The sequence below is a fragment of the Cavia porcellus genome, unplaced genomic scaffold, assembly GCF_034190915.1.
Source record: "Cavia porcellus strain 051 isolate PalLab524CR breed Dunkin Hartley unplaced genomic scaffold, mCavPor4.1 scaffold_12, whole genome shotgun sequence".
In the NCBI taxonomy this organism is placed as follows: domain Eukaryota; kingdom Metazoa; phylum Chordata; class Mammalia; order Rodentia; family Caviidae; genus Cavia; species Cavia porcellus.
In genome coordinates, this window is record NW_026947495.1 from 57,146,072 (window position 1) to 57,164,969 (window position 18,898).

At 39.0% G+C, this 18,898-nt stretch overlaps 1 protein-coding gene across 4 annotated transcripts in view; it reads left to right on the top strand.

The window, feature by feature from the left end:
• The window catches only part of Nostrin (nitric oxide synthase trafficking), a 97,950-nt gene extending 80,392 nt beyond the window's left edge, over positions 1 to 17,558 (top strand). For 3 of the 4 annotated variants that reach the window (XM_063259218.1, XM_063259219.1, XM_063259220.1), the window contains 6 exons: positions 4,857 to 4,965; positions 6,426 to 6,514; positions 10,997 to 11,137; positions 11,645 to 11,759; positions 12,674 to 12,763; positions 15,094 to 17,558. In XM_063259218.1, the coding sequence (XP_063115288.1) occupies positions 4,857 to 4,965; positions 6,426 to 6,514; positions 10,997 to 11,137; positions 11,645 to 11,759; positions 12,674 to 12,763; positions 15,094 to 15,224 (675 nt within the window). In that variant the 3' untranslated portion in view covers positions 15,225 to 17,558. The remainder of the gene's footprint in view (positions 1 to 4,856; positions 4,966 to 6,425; positions 6,515 to 10,996; positions 11,138 to 11,644; positions 11,760 to 12,673; positions 12,764 to 15,093) is intronic. The other variant, XM_005007665.4, reaches the window with a different exon arrangement.
• Positions 17,559 to 18,898: the final 1,340 nt, after the last annotated feature.

Here is an 18,898-nt window from a genome sequence, read left to right on the forward strand (position 1 = left end):
GTGACCCAGGCACCTCTTAAAAGCCTCACCTGCTAACTCCTTTGCATCAAGGCTCAAGTTTCCAACACGTGAATTTTGGAGGACATTTAAAAGAGTAAGAGTCATACCAAACAGATGTGTCTTGTGATCTGTAAATAACGCCTGTGTGTCACATTGTGCCTGGCCTGGCTGTCTACGCAAAATCACCACCAGACTTAATGATCTAAAACTGATGCTGATGAGCTCACAATTTACATGGGCCAGAAATCCAGGCACTGTTTTGTTGAGTCCCACGTAAGCCTTCAGTTATGGTGTCTGCCAGCACTGGAGACATGGTAAGGCTCTGCTCGGAGAGAATCCACATCCAAATTCATGCAGGTGGATCCATGGCCAAGCTCATTGGCCTCTAGTTTTAGCTGGATTTTGGGAGATCTGCTTCCTTGAGCACATGGGATTCTCTTTCTCCCTTCATGATGGCCTGTGTTCCCCAGAATGAGTGATACAGAAGAGACAGAGCCAGGGTGCCCACAAAAGGATCGGGTTCAGCAGTAAACTAAGCTCAGGAATGACAGCTCATCTAATTCTGTTTGTGAGAAGCAAGTCGGGAAGAGTGGCCTGCAGCTGGGGAGGGAACTGCACAAAGGTCTGGGTCCAAGGAGGTGGAAATCATTATCAGTACTTTAATAGGTCTTCTCTTGAAAACCTTGGCCCAAATTACCTGAGACTTACTTTGAAGGCATTTGGGTGATTCTACTTCATGACCTCTCTGGCTGAAAATTGATCATTGTCCCTAGAGCCCCCGATAACATTGTGTCTCTGCTATCTTGGGGTAAATCTCTGCCCAAAGATTTTAGACTCTGCTTCCCTGTTGTTAGGTTTAATTGTAGTGTTCTCCTTCCCCTCCTTTCCCTGCTCTTCTTCTCCCTTTCCTCTTCCTTGTTCTCCTCCTTCTCTTTGTCCTCATCCTTGTCCTCCTCTTCCCCTCCCTCTTTTTCCTCTTCTTCTTCCTTCTTCTACTTCTTTGTGAGACAGGGTCTCACTGTGTCCCACAGGCTGGCTTCAAATGCCTGGATTCAAATGATCCTCCAGCCTCAGCTCCCTGTGTAGCTGGAATTACAGTGTGCATCACCAGCCCCTAAGATTTGGGGGAGGGGAGTATAGAGGAGTGCTGGGTCAAACCCAGGGCTTTGTACATGCTAGGCAAGCACTCTACTACTGAGCTACACCACCAGCCTGTGGGAGCTGATCAATAGTTACCAAAATCTATGCAAAGAATTTCTATAGCTCTTACCTAGGTCCTCTGCTGTATTTTATTCAGACTTTCAAGTTCTGATGTGGCCTTGTCCCTCTCTGCTCCGTAGAACCAGCCCATTGGCCATGCCTTCCTTTTGGATTGCATGCATAGCTGAAGCCTGCAACACTGGACCCTTGCTCAGGCAGCAAGAGATGGGGGAGAAGGGAGGTGGAGCAAGCCTGGGTCCCGACAGCCCCCCACTCAGTCCCCACCCTCCGAACAGCAGCGTGGAGCCATTAATTTCCTGGAGTCTTTTTTCCTACCTTGGTAGCAATGTCTGCTCAAAGCAAAAACAAGGGTGAATGTAGGACTAGAAAGGGAGATTTGATCACAATGGGAAAATACCTTTCTCTTCTTGCAGATAGTGTGGGTGAGCGCTCAGGTAGAAAAATATACAGCAAAATAATATCTACAATTTTCTTATTAAGGATAGTAGAAATGCTCCTGTCACCTAACGTATCAATAAAATAAAGGTCATGCTTTTTGGAAATTTGACTAGGTTTTATCAAAATATAAGGAAGTAACTACAATGATTCATTTCACTGGCATGTTCTTGGGAATTTTTAATATCTATGAAACCACTGCATCAGAACTCACAATTTCATATCTAAGAGAAATGACAGTCTCAAAGTGAGTGAAGAGAAAGAATTGTTTTGATATCCTCAAAGCAAAGCACTGCAGTGTCTGACTTTAATCACTGGCGGTAAGCATGGACTGGTTTGGATCCAGTGCTGTGAAGCTTGCGTGGATCAGGATAGAAAGGAGAACAATCTGAACTGAGAAATGGGAGGCTGGTTACTGTACGTGTGGAAATATTCATGTGGTTACTGTAAATGCCATGTTCAGAAGATTGTGTCTGCAATTTTATGGGCCTCTTCTGGTATTAACAAGTGCTTGGGAAGAAGAACAAATTTAAGAAAGTTAAATGATGGTAACACACCCCATTCTCAGGTTGACCCAGAAGGCTCAATCTGTTCCTGGAAATGTGTGTTTAAGCAATCACTACTGCTCCTAAACACATGAGGTGAAGTCTTTGGTGTAGGAACCAGGTAGTGATAGCATTCCTCCAACAGGAAAGGACCTACTGCTGGCTTAGGTGTCCTTACAGCATGGGCAGAGCCACCCTGAGGGTATGGCATCCTTGAGGTGACTGTGGGCAGACATGTGACAGTGTAGTAAAGACTTGGGGGTCAAAGTATTGTAGTTGTTTTTTAGGGTAAATGCTTCTTACTGTTTCTGCCCGGGCCTTCCTGTATTTCTCTGTATGACGAAAAACTCAGGGATGGGGCTGGGGATTTAGCTCAACGGCATAAGTGCCTGCCTTGCAAGTAGGCCCTCATGAGTTCGATTCCTGGTACCAATAAAAAAAAAAAAATTTAGGGAAAATAAAAACCAACCTCATAGCAAAAAATTGCATGTAATAAAGACTATAGGGGAACTTTTATAAACATAGAAAGCACAATGTATAGATAAAATATTTTCATGACTCATTACATTTTTATAAAGGCTGATCCCTTTGCTCTACTCCCTCACTTTCCCCGATTTGGGATGAATTACCTAAAGCCAATCCTTCCAGCATACTTACAACCCTACTTTTTCTCCTTCCTTATCAGCGACACCTGCCTCCTCTGTTTCTTTTTTTTTTTTTTTTTTTTTTTTTTAATTTTTATTTAAGGAGAAAAGAAAAGAAAAAAAAAACAGTGAAGGGTACAAGTTATACAGATTTACAGAAGAAAAAAAATGCGCAGTAGGAAATCACTAGTTAATAGATTACATATTGCCATCTTAGAAATAATTGTTCAAGTCACAGAATTAAAGTTTGTAGAGTGGACATTCCAGCAATGATACTGCAAACAGTTCTGTTCAATGATCCATTAGAACTCTGTGATATCATTTTCTGTCTTATACATTTAAATATACATGCAGTTATATAGTTTAGAGCATTTTCTTTTCCTCTCTTTTGTACAGTGACTATTACACATTTTGGGTTTCATTGCTCCCACTGTTCTTATTGCTTTTTTTGGAAGAGAGTAAAACCAAATGTGACATGACAGAACAGAATCGGTCAAGTCAAAAGGGTGGATATAATAGATAATATAAAAACATAATACAAGGTGATCAACAATGGTTACCCTAATGCCTCCCGCTATTTCTAATAGAATTGCCTATATCGTTAGTTGTAATACTATTGAACAAAACCGTAAAGGATAAAACCGACAAAACCAAAACATTGGAGATATTGTAGGTCTTCAAAAGTAGATAGAAGTCAACGAGAATGGGCGTTATAATGAATCTCATTATCTTCTCAGCTGATGCCTAAACTTTCGAACCTGATACTATTCAGCAAAACAGAATAGAGGAACCTCAGTCAAAAACAAGATGGTGAGAGTAATACAGGGCTTCAAATCGAGAAAATAGAAAGTCAAAGTGGGTTACTATATTATATCCTGCTATATTTTTCCCTTTAATTAAATGGATAACAATAAAAAAGTATATAATGGAGTGGAGATTGAGAAAAAGAAAAAGAGGGCATAACAGCGAAACAGGGCAGATCAAAACATAACCTTTTAAGCAGAATAGTGTGTTTCTAAGGCATTCATTCCCCCGTTGCCCCCTAGGTTCCTGCCCTTCAGATTCAGCTCCCTCCCTTCCTCACCCTGCTCTACTCTATTTTTATTCAAACCTTGAAATAATCCATGTGAAGACTCAGAACGCAGTAATGGTTCCTGTGGCCTCAGTGTTAGATCCCTGAAACTCAGCCTGGCGTCCTAAAGAGGTGACGTGTTCTGTCACTGTTTTTGCTCACGGAGCTGTTTGTTCCCCCTGCTGCTCCTGCCGCGTTCCCACAGTCCTTCCTCTCGTGTGCTTTTGCCATGTCTCCTGCACGAGTGGCTGTCACCCTCACCCTTACTCTGGATGGCAGGAAAGTCCTGCTCATGTCTTCCGGCCTCTCCGAGCGTCCCTTGGCCACCACACCACTCATAAATGGCTGTGGCCTCGCGCTGTGTGTTCTCTTAATGTTGTGCCACAAGGCCTGGCGGAACTGTAAACCCATTTCTGGTAGAGCGTGTGTTTCAGCTCATGAGTTTCCAATGCCAGACTGACACTGAGCCCACAAAACCCTGGTGCCACTCCTCAGACGGCCCCAGCCTGAGGCACACACAGTGTTCTACTTGGAGCCCTGGAGGACTCTAACTTCTATAAAGATAAATTATTTTGGGGAGCAAAAAAGATCCAGCCAATAGATTTATTTATCCAGAAATTAAAGCAACTACAATTAGATTCCTCCTCCAAGAATAATTTGTTCTAGTAAAGGAAGTGCTCAACCATGTACTTAGAAGTTATGAACAAGATGTTTTCTTGTTAATCAGGTCTAGAACAGGTAGAACAATGTGTGCGAGACCAAAGATGAGCCCGATTTCATTTTTAGCCTTTTTAATTTTTTCTCTGTGCAGTTAAAATTAAACACAGGCAGTAAATGTCTCAACTGGAAGTAGCAACTCTTACTTTTTTGTTGTTTTTTTGTTTTTGTAGTGGGAATCACCCTTTCTCAAGATATTAAAGATCTTTTTTTTTCCTAAAGGAAGAAGATCCTAACAATGCGATGGATAAAGAGAGACGAAAATCTTTAATAAAACCAAAATTGTTGAGACTGCAAAGAGACATTGAAAAAGCCGCCAAAGACAAGGAAGGTGTGTGATTGTGTCGTTGAGTGTCTCCGAGGGCAGCATTGCACTCAGAGGTTGTATTCTGAGTTAAGATTTGTTTGCTTTTGCTGACCGGGGCAGGGATCACTTCACTTAAAGAACTCCATTATCAAATCTAAGTTGTGTATAGGAGAAAAGTTTATAAAGGAAGCAAAAAGTGTAAAATGATATTCTGGCCTATTCATGAGAGCTGTGTATGTGCTGTACTACCATTTGTAGAACTGTAGCATTTTACTCTGCTCCTGAAATTTGCTGGAAAGAGACAGTTTTTGTGATTTGAAACATGGTGAGTCTACTGTGCAGTTTTGGCCAGTTCTCCTGCCTCTCTCCCTCTCTCCCTCCCTCTTTTCCTTTCCTCTTCCTCCCCCTTCTTCTCTGTCTCTCTTTCTTTCCTTCTCTCTTTCTCTCTCACTTCTTTTTCTTTTTCTTTTTTTCTTTCTACAGGTTCTTGCTATATAGCTCAGGCTGGCCTTGAACTCACTAAGTAGCCCACACTGGCCTTGAACTTGCAATTCTCTTGCCTCTGCCTCCCGAGTACTGGGAACACAGATGGATGCCGCCTCACCCAGCTTGTTTCTTTCTTTTCACTAATTTTGGAAATACTGTAAAAATCAAGTTAAATCCCATACTTAGAAGTTAGCATGTGAAGCAGGTTTAAACTAACACAGATTCTAAAAACAGTCGTGCACCTGTGATTCTAATATGTCTAGTTCATGTGCACCACGATTCATTGTGATGTAATGCAGGTAGGAAACCCAAGACAGACAATGTTTAGTGGTATAAGTAGAAAAATGAGAAAGAACTAACACTGTGTAAATGTTAGGAGTTATTAGAATGGGTCAACCAAAAGGTATTCAAAGTTTCCTCTTGAAAAAATAACAACCAAACAAATGGTGATGGGGGGAAGGAGAAAGGAAGAAAGAGAAGAAGAAAAAATGTATTTATACACAATACAGTTAAGTTAGTTACACAGCTAGTTTCTCTTAGTTCATTGAAAAAAAGGTTTGTGCTAATATTATTTGGACAAGATGTCATGCCTATATCTTGTGCTCTGAATAACTACTACAAAGACAACAATATGCAATTTTATTAATTATTATAACTCTCTTAATAACTTGTTTGAAGTTCTATATTATTGTTATTTTTATCTTTTTTCTCTTATTTTAAAGAAAAAGGATAAAAATAACAATCAAGATACTTTAAGCATCAGTATTGCTCACATTTTATTAAATAAAGATAAAGATAAATGAGCAGTCAGTTGGTTCACCATTATCCACTTAGTAAAACTTACTAATAGCTCCAGACAGAACGCCACATCCCCTCAGTCATTTAGGAAAGCTACTGGCATCACTTTGGGTTCAGTATCCCTTCGAGGGTGACCGACTCCCAGATGTGTCCTACTGGGTCGGGTTGAAAGGTGACCAAGTGCATGGTTTCATTTTCAGGCCTGGAACGAATGCTTAATACATACTCCAGCAACTCGTCTTTCTCAGATAAAAAGAGCCAGAAAGACACAGCGGCGCTGATGGACGAGGTAAATATTTGCACAGTGCATTTAGGATTGAAAGGGTTATTCTTAGAATACTGGTTTTCCAGTCCATTTGTTTGCCTTTCCTTTCTGGTGACACAGAACCACCTAGGAAGAGCTTATGGGGCCAGCTCCTTCTTAGGCAATCAGAGTAATCTAGAAAAATCCAACTACCTATAAATATTTGCTTTCATGTCTTATAAAAGAAGGACACTAGAAAGAAATGCTTGTGTTTAAAATAGAATTCCCCCCACTAGATGGATTGATTCTTTAATGAAACTGCGTACATCTTAACCCAGTTAAGAAAAGAGATGACAACCCAGGGTTTGGAGATGGCTCTGTGGGTTACAGGGACCTGGGTAACCTCAGATTTTTTTTAATCTTTAAAATGGGGATATCGGTACCTACCTCATAGAGTTTTTGTGAGAATGAAAGATTGTTTGAAAAATGCTAACACAATGCTCAGGAGCTCAGAAATGAATAATTCTTCCCAAACTAATGATGGTTTCACTTAATGATTTTTTAATTTTACAGTGCTAGGAAACTGTACTCATATAATCATTCTGATTTTCACTTTCAGTATTCAATAAATGAAGAAGGGCAAGGGATGGGGCTACCAGCCTTTTTATTGAGAGCCTAGAATCTAGCAGCCCCACAGACCTTGACAGGAATGATGGACATGTTAGCCATTTTGGGAGAGCTTCCATTAAAAGGATAGCTTTTAAAACTTTATATGGCAATGAAAATGAACAAATACTTATGTGTGCAACATGTGGCTTTGTGCTGTGATCTGTTTGAATGGTCAGAAGAAGATTCAGGTTAATATGAGCATAAGTCAGGAAGCAAAAAAATTAGTAGTGTCTGGAAGGATACAGGAACCTGGGTCAGCTTTCTTCACCTGTCTTTACCTAGTCTGACTCTCCTGGGCTGGAAGGTGATATGTTCTGGCAACATCAGTGTGCTTCAGTGAAAGCAGCCAGCTACAGCCAGCCCTAGCCACTCCCTGTTTTTAGCACAGGCTTCCTTTAGCAGGGAGGCTGCAGGAGCCATTCCGATGCTTCATGCAAAAATCATGGGCTGCATGTGTTCCATATAGTAGGATAATTCCTGCAACAGCACAAAAAGTTTAGTTAACAAATTCAATGCAAATCGTATCTACTGAAATAAAGTCAGGCGTATTTTATGATGGTACTGAGTCACACATTTCTGTGGTTGTTCTTGCACCGAATTCTATCACACTCATTACCAGCAAAGAGCATGTACTAACACACAGAGCACACACTAGCCTGATTCACACACAGTGCAGGGGCTTGACCCCTGAACTCAGGCCTGTGAAGAAACAAGCAGGACTTTGAAATCGTGAATGACAAGCATCCTAGTGACTTTCTGACACATGTGTGCACCTGGGTGAGGGAAACTAGTCACATTGGGAGATTTCATGTATCCTAGGGAAAGTTTCTTGCAAAAGGAAACTTCGCTACCAGATACAGGCATGCAAGGTTGACCAAACAATATAACTTCCCTTTGAGCAACTTCTTTCCTTTTTACTGTATCTATTGTAACTTTTGGATCTTATTTACTCTTTCAGTTTTTTATACTAGTGAGACAATATGGTATTTACAATTGCAAATCTGATTTACTTCATTTATGAATATCTAGTTGCTTTTATTTACCTAAAAAAGCCTCGAGTTTATTGTTCTTTATGGCTGAGTAGTATTCCATTATATAAAAATCATATCTTTTTATCCATTTCTCAGTTAATGGGCATCTAAAATTTAGATGTTACATCAGCTCAATGGCATAAGCGCTTGCCTGGCAAGCATGAGGTTGTGAGTTTAATCCCCAGTACCAAGTAAATAAATAAATAAAATAAAAATAAATTGTGCTGCTTTGAACATGGATGCACATACATCACCGTGGTATGATGTTTTCAGTTCTTCTGGGAAAATATCCAGAAGGGAAATAGCGGGGTCCAATAGAACCTCTAATCCTAGATTTTTGAGGAATCTCCATACTGGTTGCACCCCCAACAATAGAGAAAGGTTCCTTTTCCCCCACAACCCTGCCAGCATTTATTGATTAATTTCTTGATGTTAGTGATTCTCTCTGGAGTAAGATGATATCTCAGTTTTGGTTTAATTTGCATTTCTCAAATGACCAATGATGCTGAATATTTTCTCATATATTTATTTGCTACTTGTATTTCTTCATCTGAGAGTTCTGTATTCATCTCAGATTTCCGTTTTTGAATTGGGTTTTTAAATTTGGGGGGGGGGGTCTGAGTTTTTCAATTCTTTATACATTCTAGATAACTGTCCTTCGTGTAAGGGACAGTTGGCAAAAATCCTTTCCCAATCTGTGAATTTTCTCTTCACCCTATTAATACTTTGATGATAACAATATGCAATATAACAACCATTGTTAGCTTTGAAATCCTATATTGCCCTGTTTTGTTGTTGTCATTTTGCTTTTGTTGTTTTTTTAAAATTATTTGCTTGCTTCTTGATTATTCTGCTTTTTTCTTTAAAATAAAAAAAAAAAGAAAAATCGCTTTATTTAAATTCGTTCCTATCGCTTTGTCTCTTAGTCCCTGAAGTGCCACATTTGAATCAGGAATGTTTGTGAGGCGTGTTACAGAAGTTTCAGAGACCAGAGGCACTTAAATGAGATACTGCCCAGGTACTGGAAGGAGTATGTAAGAGAACTAGATGCGCTTTCTGTGCTTGCAGATTCGTCATAGTCCAGGTCTGATAGGAGATGTGTGTAGGGGGTGGCTCTTGACTTTGTTTTAGGTGAAGCTGCCCCATAATGCAGTGGACTGCACCGAGGATTGGAGACCTTTTCCATTATTGGAGGAATTCTGTCCTTGAATATGGCTTCCCTCCTCTTCCCCCCAGAAAGGATGTTAGGCTTAGGAATCCCCATACCCGAGCCATGGAGAAAAGAGAAAAAGGAGTCAGATCTGCAGGATCCTAGTTTAGATTCTGCTGCTTCACTCTGACTGAATAAACCTGGCAAAGAAGTATAAATAAAGTTGCAGTTCATGTCAAACAAGAATAGGAAGAAAGTAGGAGTTTGTGTTCAATTTCACTCCTTATTTTAATTTGAGACAGTCTTCCTACACAGACCAGGATGGCCTGAAACTCAGGATCCTCCTGACTCAGCCTCTGAGTGCTGAGATCACAAACCTGTTCCACCATGATTGGCAAATATTCTTTATTTTAAAAATCAAATACCGTAGAATATTATTTTCAGTTTTGAGAGTTTTACTACCAACTTTGTGTGTAATACAATACTCTACCTCTTCAAAGGAACAGGAAAACAACCCACAATCCTTGTTGTTTGATCCTATTGATGTAAATTCAGTTGCTAAAATATTGAGCTATGCAACACAATTTGTAACAGCTCAGTCTGGGAAACAACCCAGATGCCCATCAACCATGGAATGGATAAAAAGGATGTTGTATGTTTATACAATGGATCACTCAGCCATAAAGAAGGATACACTTGAGGCTTTTACAGGTAAATAGATTCAACTTGAGATCATATTTGTAAGTGAAATAAATCAGACTTGTATGTGAAAATATTATATTGTCTCCTTAAGGTAAAAAAATTGAAAAAATAAAACCCAAAATATAAATAGATGCTGTGAAAATGAAATGGAAAGAAAGTGCTCAAAAGGAAAGAACAATGGGGATAGGAGAAAGGAGAAAAGAGTAAAGGGAAAACACTATATATATATATATATATATATATATATATATATATATACATATATATGATAAATAACTATACTACTGGGGCTGGGGTTTAGCTCAGCGGCATAAGCGTCTGCCTTGCAAGGAGGCAGTCGTGAGTTCGATCCCTGGTACCAATTAAAAAAAAAAAATAACTATACTACTAATCTGTCAGTCAACCAAAAAGAGCAGTTCATGCTATCATTGTTTGATTGCTTGATCATTTTTACGCCTAAATCTTGTAATCTGAACAGCTACTTTGAAGATAACAATATGCAATATATTAACTAGTATTAATTCCTATTACTTTGTTTTTAAGTTCTTATCATTATTTTTATTCTTTGTATTTTTAAAAGACTATATTTAGCTATGACTCAATCACCCCTCCTCGTGGCCATGGAAAGTGTGCCCTTGTGATCAACACTTAACTATTTCCTTTCTTCTACCTCACCTGAAAATTGCATAAAGCTATTCATTGCCACAAAACACTGAGTAATGTATTTAACAGGGTTTCTTCACCCTATTTACAAGAATACAGAGGAGGACACACTCAACCAATGCTGTTTTTCTCTTAGCTGCTTTAAGGAGTATTTTTCTTTTAAGTTTTATATTTTCAACATTTTCGAGGCATATCTATACACCAGGTGAATGCATGCTTTTCTAGGCCCCTTTGTTATTTTAAAAATTATCCTGACATCTCTTTATCTACCGAGTGGTGCCTCATTTCCTAGAAATTTTCTCACATGGGCAGATGATGTATCCACAGAACAACCTGAAACTGGACCTTCTGCAGGCAAACTCCTATAAACTGTCGTCAGTATTAGCAGAACTTGAGCAAAGAACTAAACCCAACCATCCGTGTAGTAACTCCATCTTCAAGTGGAAAGATAAGGTAAACTGGAAGCAAGTGCTTGAAATTTCTTGACTGTGCTTACTAAATAGACTGGTGTAAAGTGGCACCTTATGGCAAATAATAAAAACAAACAAACCTGCTACACATCACACATGCAGTACACCCAAATCCTTATTGCGTAACTTTAAGATAAATTTATTTCATTCATGTAGAGCCCAATAAAGAGCTAAAAAGAACCCTGTATATATTCTTTATAGACTAAATTACTACAGTGAATGTAAACACTTTGGATTTATTCTTCCCCTTGATAGCTTAACTTTAGCCTTTGAATGTGTTTTTATAGTACAAGTTCTACTACACTGAAAATTTAGTATTTATTTAGACCTAAATGGTAAGATGCTGTCATATGCATTTGTCTCATTGTACCACAGTTTCAACATAGTGCAAGGTGCAAAGTTTAACACAGTACATAATGTCATTTTTATGACTACTCATGACAATAAAGTTGTTTAAGATGACTTTTTCTTTTTTTAATTATTTGAACAGGAGCATACTCATACTTACATAAAAATATCTCGGCCTTTTCTGACAAAGAGATTAGAGAATGCTTTGAGTAGGACATCTTCCGGTGGGCAGAAAAATCCAAGTTCTTCATCTTCAGGTAACCCAATGCCCAGAATCAGGTGGGGCTGAATCCTATTGGTAAAGCACATTGCTACATTTAAATATTCTTTTCAGAGCCACATTGACTTATATTTGCTCAAAGAAATTTGCATTTCAGTGGAGACTGATTAATTTGTTAGAATCTAGGAGTCTGTACAGTAAGTAGGAAGGAATTACGAGTGGGTGCTGGGACAGACATTTATCACAAGTCCCTGCAGCTGCTGGGAGGTGGCCTCTGTCTGCTGCACTTCACTCAGATACCTGCCACCTGCTGTCCACCGGGTCTTCTGCACCTGTGTGAGGAGCCTGGGGCTCCGTCTCCACAGCTCCTCCCAAACTTCTGTAGATATTCTGTCTTCTCAGCAGGAAGCACGGTGACAAAGCGGTTTGCTAGGACACTTGTGCTTGGAACTCACAGCCTGCTCATCTTCTTTGTATTAAAAATTCAGCTTGCATTGTTTAGGAAACAGTACCCTAAGCACTAGGGAATCACAATAAGAAACACATGCTTCAAATAGCCCCATCTTTACTGAATGGCAAAACGATCGATCGCACTTTCCCAGTACACATTCAACTACAATCATTCAATGATGCTCACTAAGATCACCTGGGAAAAAGCTTTAAATTACCATCTTTATTGTTACAATGATGATATTTTTCTGCAGACTTATTATTTCCTACATTACAGTATGGTTTGGGGCCCTATACTGTAACCAGTCTTTACACATAGTAGGTATATTATGAACGCTTATTAAATCAAGGAATAAATAGTAGATAAAATTATAAACTTTCCTTTTGAGAATATTTCAATATATTTCAATCCTGTACCATACTGTTACATAAGAAGAGTTCATGATCCTACTCATTTGCCTATTAACACAGCATGGTAATTACAGTTTAATCCAATTTTAGCCTCCGGTGCAGCCCAGGTTGGCAACAGCCTTTGCAAGGCCTTATATCCTTTTCAAGCCAGGCAAGATGATGAGTTGAATTTGGAGAAAGGTAAGATGAATTCTCAGATATTTTAATTACCTTTCTGTGGTAAGATCTCTAATATGGATAAAATGCTGTCTTAGAACCTAACAGCCTTAACTACTAACACCAGATCAGTTGGGATTTTACACTCATTCATCTTAGAAGATAAAGCCCTGGAAAGCTACATAAAGCTAACAGTTATATCACGTTCTCAGTACCAGACACTGGGAGCGTTGTTCAATTGAACATTCATGAAAACGCTGAGGGAGGTATTACTCTTTACTATCATGTCACAGCTGAGAGGCCTGAGGCACAGAAAAGTTAAGTTCTAGGCAGTCGTGGCGCAGGATTTGAGCTCAGAAACTCACTTGTGCCTGTGATCACAGCGCTACCCTGCAGCTAGGTGTCAGTGATGGGAAGTCATCTGAATCACTCCACCTTGTCATGGAGTGTCTTCTGAGTTAGTGTAAGAGGAAGTTCTAGAACGCAGGCCAACTGATCCTCAGCTTAATGATTGTGCCATTGACCTCTTCTGAAAGTATTTTATGGCCAGCCTATAGATTCCTTTTATCGTAGATTTTTATCTAACAGGAAGAGGTATCATGTATCATGTTACATAAGCCTCAGTGTTACTAAACAAGAACAAGTCTCCAGCCTCAACTCTTTATAGGTCCACTTTTGGATGTTAAACCTAAGGCAGAGAAAGGTTCTTGATAAAGCATTGTGTAGTAAGAGAAAGCTTGTTATTATTCATGAGTGGGATGGTTCCCAGTCAATCAAGTTGGATTTTGTAGCTAACTGGGTATTCCAAGTTTTACTATTGTTTAGTGGAACCTTCTTTCCCAATGTATTAGATTTTTCCAGGCAATTATTTTTCCTTCTCTGTGAATAAAAATCACTTCCCAGATGCCACCTAAAACTTAGGGATCCTGAGTCTGAGTTACAGAGTTCCCAGTAAATGGGTTATCTTGAGTTTTTTGTTGTTTTGTTTTTTTCAATTTGTAAAGGCCACTGTGCTTTATATTCTAAGTGGTTTCACTCAATACAACATAACACTGGAGAGTGAGGGAAGCTAGTAATATAAATTTGAAGTCATTTTTTAAAATTTCTGTTAATAAATTTTTTTGTTTTGCTTTTTTTTTTTTTTTTTTTTTTGTGCTGGGGATCAAACTCATGACCTCGTACTTGCCAGGCAAGTGCTTGCACCACTAAGCTAGTCCCCAGCCCCTTGTTAATAAATTTTGTCCTCCAATCTACTGATCTCAGAGAACTCTTTAGACCAAGAATTCAGGCTGAGAATAATTGCCTACAGGAATAAGTAGTGATTTATGACTCAGAAAGGATGCAAAGAGTTTTCACTATCATCTTCACTTGGAAAGAGAATTACTGGAGAAAACAGTGGAAGTCAGACTAAAAGCTTGGCTCAGAATGATGCATCTTTGTTTCCTAAAGAAGGTAGATGTTTCTACCTGAATGTACAGGAAGTAGCCAGAGAGAAAGGATTCTCTCACAAGAGAGGGACTTAGCTAAAGAATTTGAGTCACGAAGTCATGAAATCAATATCAGGATTTTATTTCAAAAAGAAAGAACTGGACAACAGTTGTGTTTCTTAGGAATACTATTTATTTCAATTATTGCTTTAAGAAAGTAATATCTTTAAATTGATGTTTTAGTTAGGTGTGGGGGCCCATGCCATAATTCCAGCACTCAGGAGGCTGAAGCAGGAGGGTCATTAGGAGTTCAAGGCCAACCTGGGGTACAAAGTGGGTTCAAGGCCAGCCCAAACTGCATAACAAAACCCTGTCTCAAAAAAAAGAAAGACAAAACAGACAAACAAACAAAAAACAAATTGATGTTTTATTAAAGTTATCTAAACTGATGAATGGAAAGCTACATTTCCATGCAAAGCTCTGAGTTAGAATTTGAACTGTGTAACAGACATATTTAGATCTTAAGAAAATACTGTTAGCTGTGTCCCAGTCTCAAGACCAAATTGTCATGGGCATCGTCCTGTGAAAATCTTAACTTACAGACACAGACAAGAGTTCATTTTGCTGGCGGTGATCCACACGTTATGCAGAGTAAACCCGGCAACATGAGGTCCAATGTGATTCTGCTTTTAAGCAGACTGTTTCACACATAGTTTATTATTTCACTTTTGTTAGAACTCTTTAGATTATGCCTGCTCCATAAAGAGGTATTCAATAAATTTTGCTTCACCTGAACCAAGAGCAGAGAATGATGCAACCTACGGACTTTTCAAATGTAAATTTTCTTGAAAACATTTACCACTCAGTCTGTAGCATATGCTCAAGTTGGGTACATCCATTTATCTGACTAAATGTGCATTTTCACAGGAGACATTGTGACCATACATGAAAAGAAAGAAGAAGGATGGTGGTTTGGATCTCTCAAAGGAAAAAAAGGCCACTTTCCTGCTGCCTATGTGGAAGAGCTACCTTCAAAGGCTGGGAACACAACCACATAAACCAAGATTCTGAACACACTGCCTTACACACTCTGTAAACTGTACAATGTGCTGTAAAGAAAGCTAATATGTTGTTATATATTCAAGTTTTGCTTTTTCAATGGGTGGTAGAGTCCTATCTACATGTGCTAGCACTGTATATCCATGGTAATTTGCTTGAAACAGAGTCAGATAAAAAAAATGAATAGGTAGAGAGGCAGGGAAAAAGCTCCATGGTTCCAGAAGTTTCTGAATGCTATACAATCTGAGATATGATCCAGTATAATCCTTCACATAAAGGAGAGAGGTACTGAATCCAGTCTAGGTTCAGCTGCTTGTCCAAAATCACAGTTAACTGTTAGCACAACAGTTGTTTTTAATGACCTTTTCCTCTGAATTTGGGTGGCAGCAAGACACAGCAGGCTGGCAAAGGGTCAAGCAAGTCCTGAGAGATGCCAAAGAACACTGACCAAGTCCAAGAATAGTGATAGGTAAGCAAGACACAGGTGAGACACACCCAGATGAGGAGATAGAATAAAAGACCTGGATCCAAACTCTAGAGTTCATGGAGAGTGGAGATGAGAGATAAAAAATCCAGATCCTAGGCAGGGGTCCCCGAGGAAGAATGGCATCGAGCCAGTGACCTGAGCCAATGACCTCCTGGCCATGACTTCTCATACAGCCTCGGAACACCACCAGCTGCTTATAGAGTGAGTTCAGGTATCAGCCAGAGATGGCTGGGGATCTGATGACAACAGCAAAGTGGACAGAGAGGAACTAAGTGGGAGACAGTGCCTGAAATTCATGTCTCCTTGGCCATTTGAAAATGGCTTTTAGTAATTTGGTTATAAGGCATTTCACACTTCCCAAAAGGATAGAAGGAATACCTTACCTAGCTCCCTAGTAAAAAGAACTTTAAATGCTGACAAGTGTTTGAACAGAAAGTTCTGGAAAGCAATAGTTACTATCAAATGGAGTATTTATCTAGCTTTCTCAAATGGCCTATGAGAAAAGCTAGGCAGGCCCCCAACTCTTTCCAGAGAAATAGTTTAGAATAGACATATTTTAGCAGCAGCTACAATTGCTTGAGATACACACTCTGCTGGATAGAAGATCATGGAAACACCTGAGCACGTTTTTATTTTTTTTGCGCCAAATAGAAAGTTTATGCTTTGGAATTTCAATGTGAGTGTCTTAGTTACTTTTCTCATTGCTGAGACAAAATACCAGGCACTTAAAGTTAAAGGAGAAAGGTTTATTTAGCTCACAATTTGTAGAGGTTTCAGTCCATAATCAACTGGCTCCAAGGCAGGATGGCATAGCAGAGGGGCATCACAGAGAAACAGTTCATGGCAGGCAAAAGGTAGCAAAGCAAGCAAAGGAACCACCACACTCTTGCTAAACCTTATATCTTATCCTGGATACTCAGGGTGGGTGGCACTCACATCCCTGACCCTAGTGATCTCAGCATTGTACCATGAATGAATTCCAGCATCATATACTCTAGAACCAGCCACTTCTGGAAAAGCCCCACTTATGACCACATGAGGCTCAGGGAACATCTAAACACAAGTCATAACAGTGAGCATTAAAGGAATAATTAAAATCCTACATATTACTCCTCAACCCCCCTTTTAAAAATTTCATCAAACTTTATACTTTCAAGGAGGAATTTTTCAAAGTAAGGTACATAATTTTTATACTGTCATTACACTCATATATAACTCAACACAGTAGATATTTATAGATGTAGATATTAGACCTCAAAGAACTCAAGTAAAATTTATTTTGTGAGACATAACTTACAGCCTTCCTTAATGGAATATTAGTGAAGAAAACTTGCTGCATGTAGAAAGTTGGCTGAATAATAGCCCATTAGATAACAAGCAGAGATTTTGAATTTATATTTTCTTTTCATCTTCTTTCCATTAAGCCTTGATGGATGAAAAATTGTGTAGAAATTGATTGTAGCCTACACTGGACTATTTTGTATGAAGTGATGATAATGATTGGACCCTGAGACTGTTTGAAAGTAATTTTTAGAGGCTTTTTTTCATATATTGGTCGTGTTTTGAGAAAATGTAAGTGGCTGTCCTTGTTTCAGAATGTTACAAATCCTTTTTGCATCTTGGATATTTTTAACCTCAAAGAAATACTCTGGACTTTAACTAGATAAAATACAAGTACAGTTAATATAACAGACTTATCGAATACTTTTTTAGCAAGACAAGAGTTTTCTGGTTGGACACACGGAATAGTACCCCTTAGATTTAGAACAAAATTAAATGCATATTGAGTAAAGATTAATGATGTACCCAAGTGTCTTGCATAGAATAAAGTACTGATTAATGTTAATGCTTTTATACTGTTAATTAGTCTTTCATAATTATATGCCATTGAGCAGTTGTGTATGTCAGGAAATTTTTAGCACCATTAATAATCTGAAATATTGGCCGTAGAGCCACAGTCTGCTTTTCACAGCACATATAGATATTATTCTACTTTATCTCCTTGCTAATTGAGTAAAAGTTGATATATCCATTGTGCTATCAATCCGAAAGATCTACAAATTTCACTTTTTTGCATTTTCAGTTACCCATAATTAATATTCATAATGATAAAAATGCATTTTAATCACTTAAAGCACCTTATGATCCATCAAAAAGTAATATAATATTGAATTTTGTGTACATTTTATTATATAGTATTATAAGCTTTTGATCAGTAGGTTAAGTAGTTTAATCGTTCTCTCCTCTAAGATGAAAACATCTCCTCTGCCCCAACACTCTGATAACCTTGAGGGATAATCAGCCTACTGTGAGCAAAAGAAGTGCACTAGAATGAAAATAAACATGTCTTCTTGTCCTTTACAGCATCACATAGGCAGAACTATCACTCTGGGAAGACAGGCCTGGGAGGGCGGAGATGAGAAGGTGGGACTTGGACATGGGCCAGAAGGTAGGGACTCTGCAGAGCAGAGCAGCTTCCTTTCAGTGCCTTTCACTCTCCATCCCCATGAACACCCTAAGATGAGGACCTGCCCTGAGCCTGTGCCCAAGGAGCAGCCGGAGGTAGTGCCCAAGGGGACTCTCCAAATATGAGATAGGAACCTCAGCTCACAATGGACAGGTTCTTGGCTCACCTTATAGAAAAGGATTTCAGAACACACCAGTGAGATGTAAAGGAAGAATTTTTAGGGAAAGCTTGAGGAGTGCACTCAGAAATAGAGCCAGGTGCCAGAAGTGTGGCCCTGGGGGTATATTTGGCATGTATATTCTTTGTGTTATTTATCATCTACCTGATACCTGTTTACAAAAGGTCAGTTTGTCGATTAGAGGGTTAAAACAAAAACTGATTCTTATCAATAAGGTTAAAGTATAAACTTCTTATGTGTTTGAAATTTAGAAATATGGTACCATTGATAATGGAAGTCTTTGCTGTAAGTTTTGTAATAGATGGACTTAAAGTATCTCTGGAACTCTTAGGAGTAATGAACCTGGTAGAAAATTAGGCCTAGGGATTAAGAGAGGGGTCACCTTGGATAACTTCAATTATGTCTTAAACTGTAGTTCCCTTAAAACTAGATTCCTTGTCTCCTTCTGTCTTGTCTTTAATTCTTCCACTCTGCCTCAGAGCCACCGCCTGGGTTCTGAGCACCAGCTACTCTGCCCGGGTCCCCTGAGACCTGCAGCTGC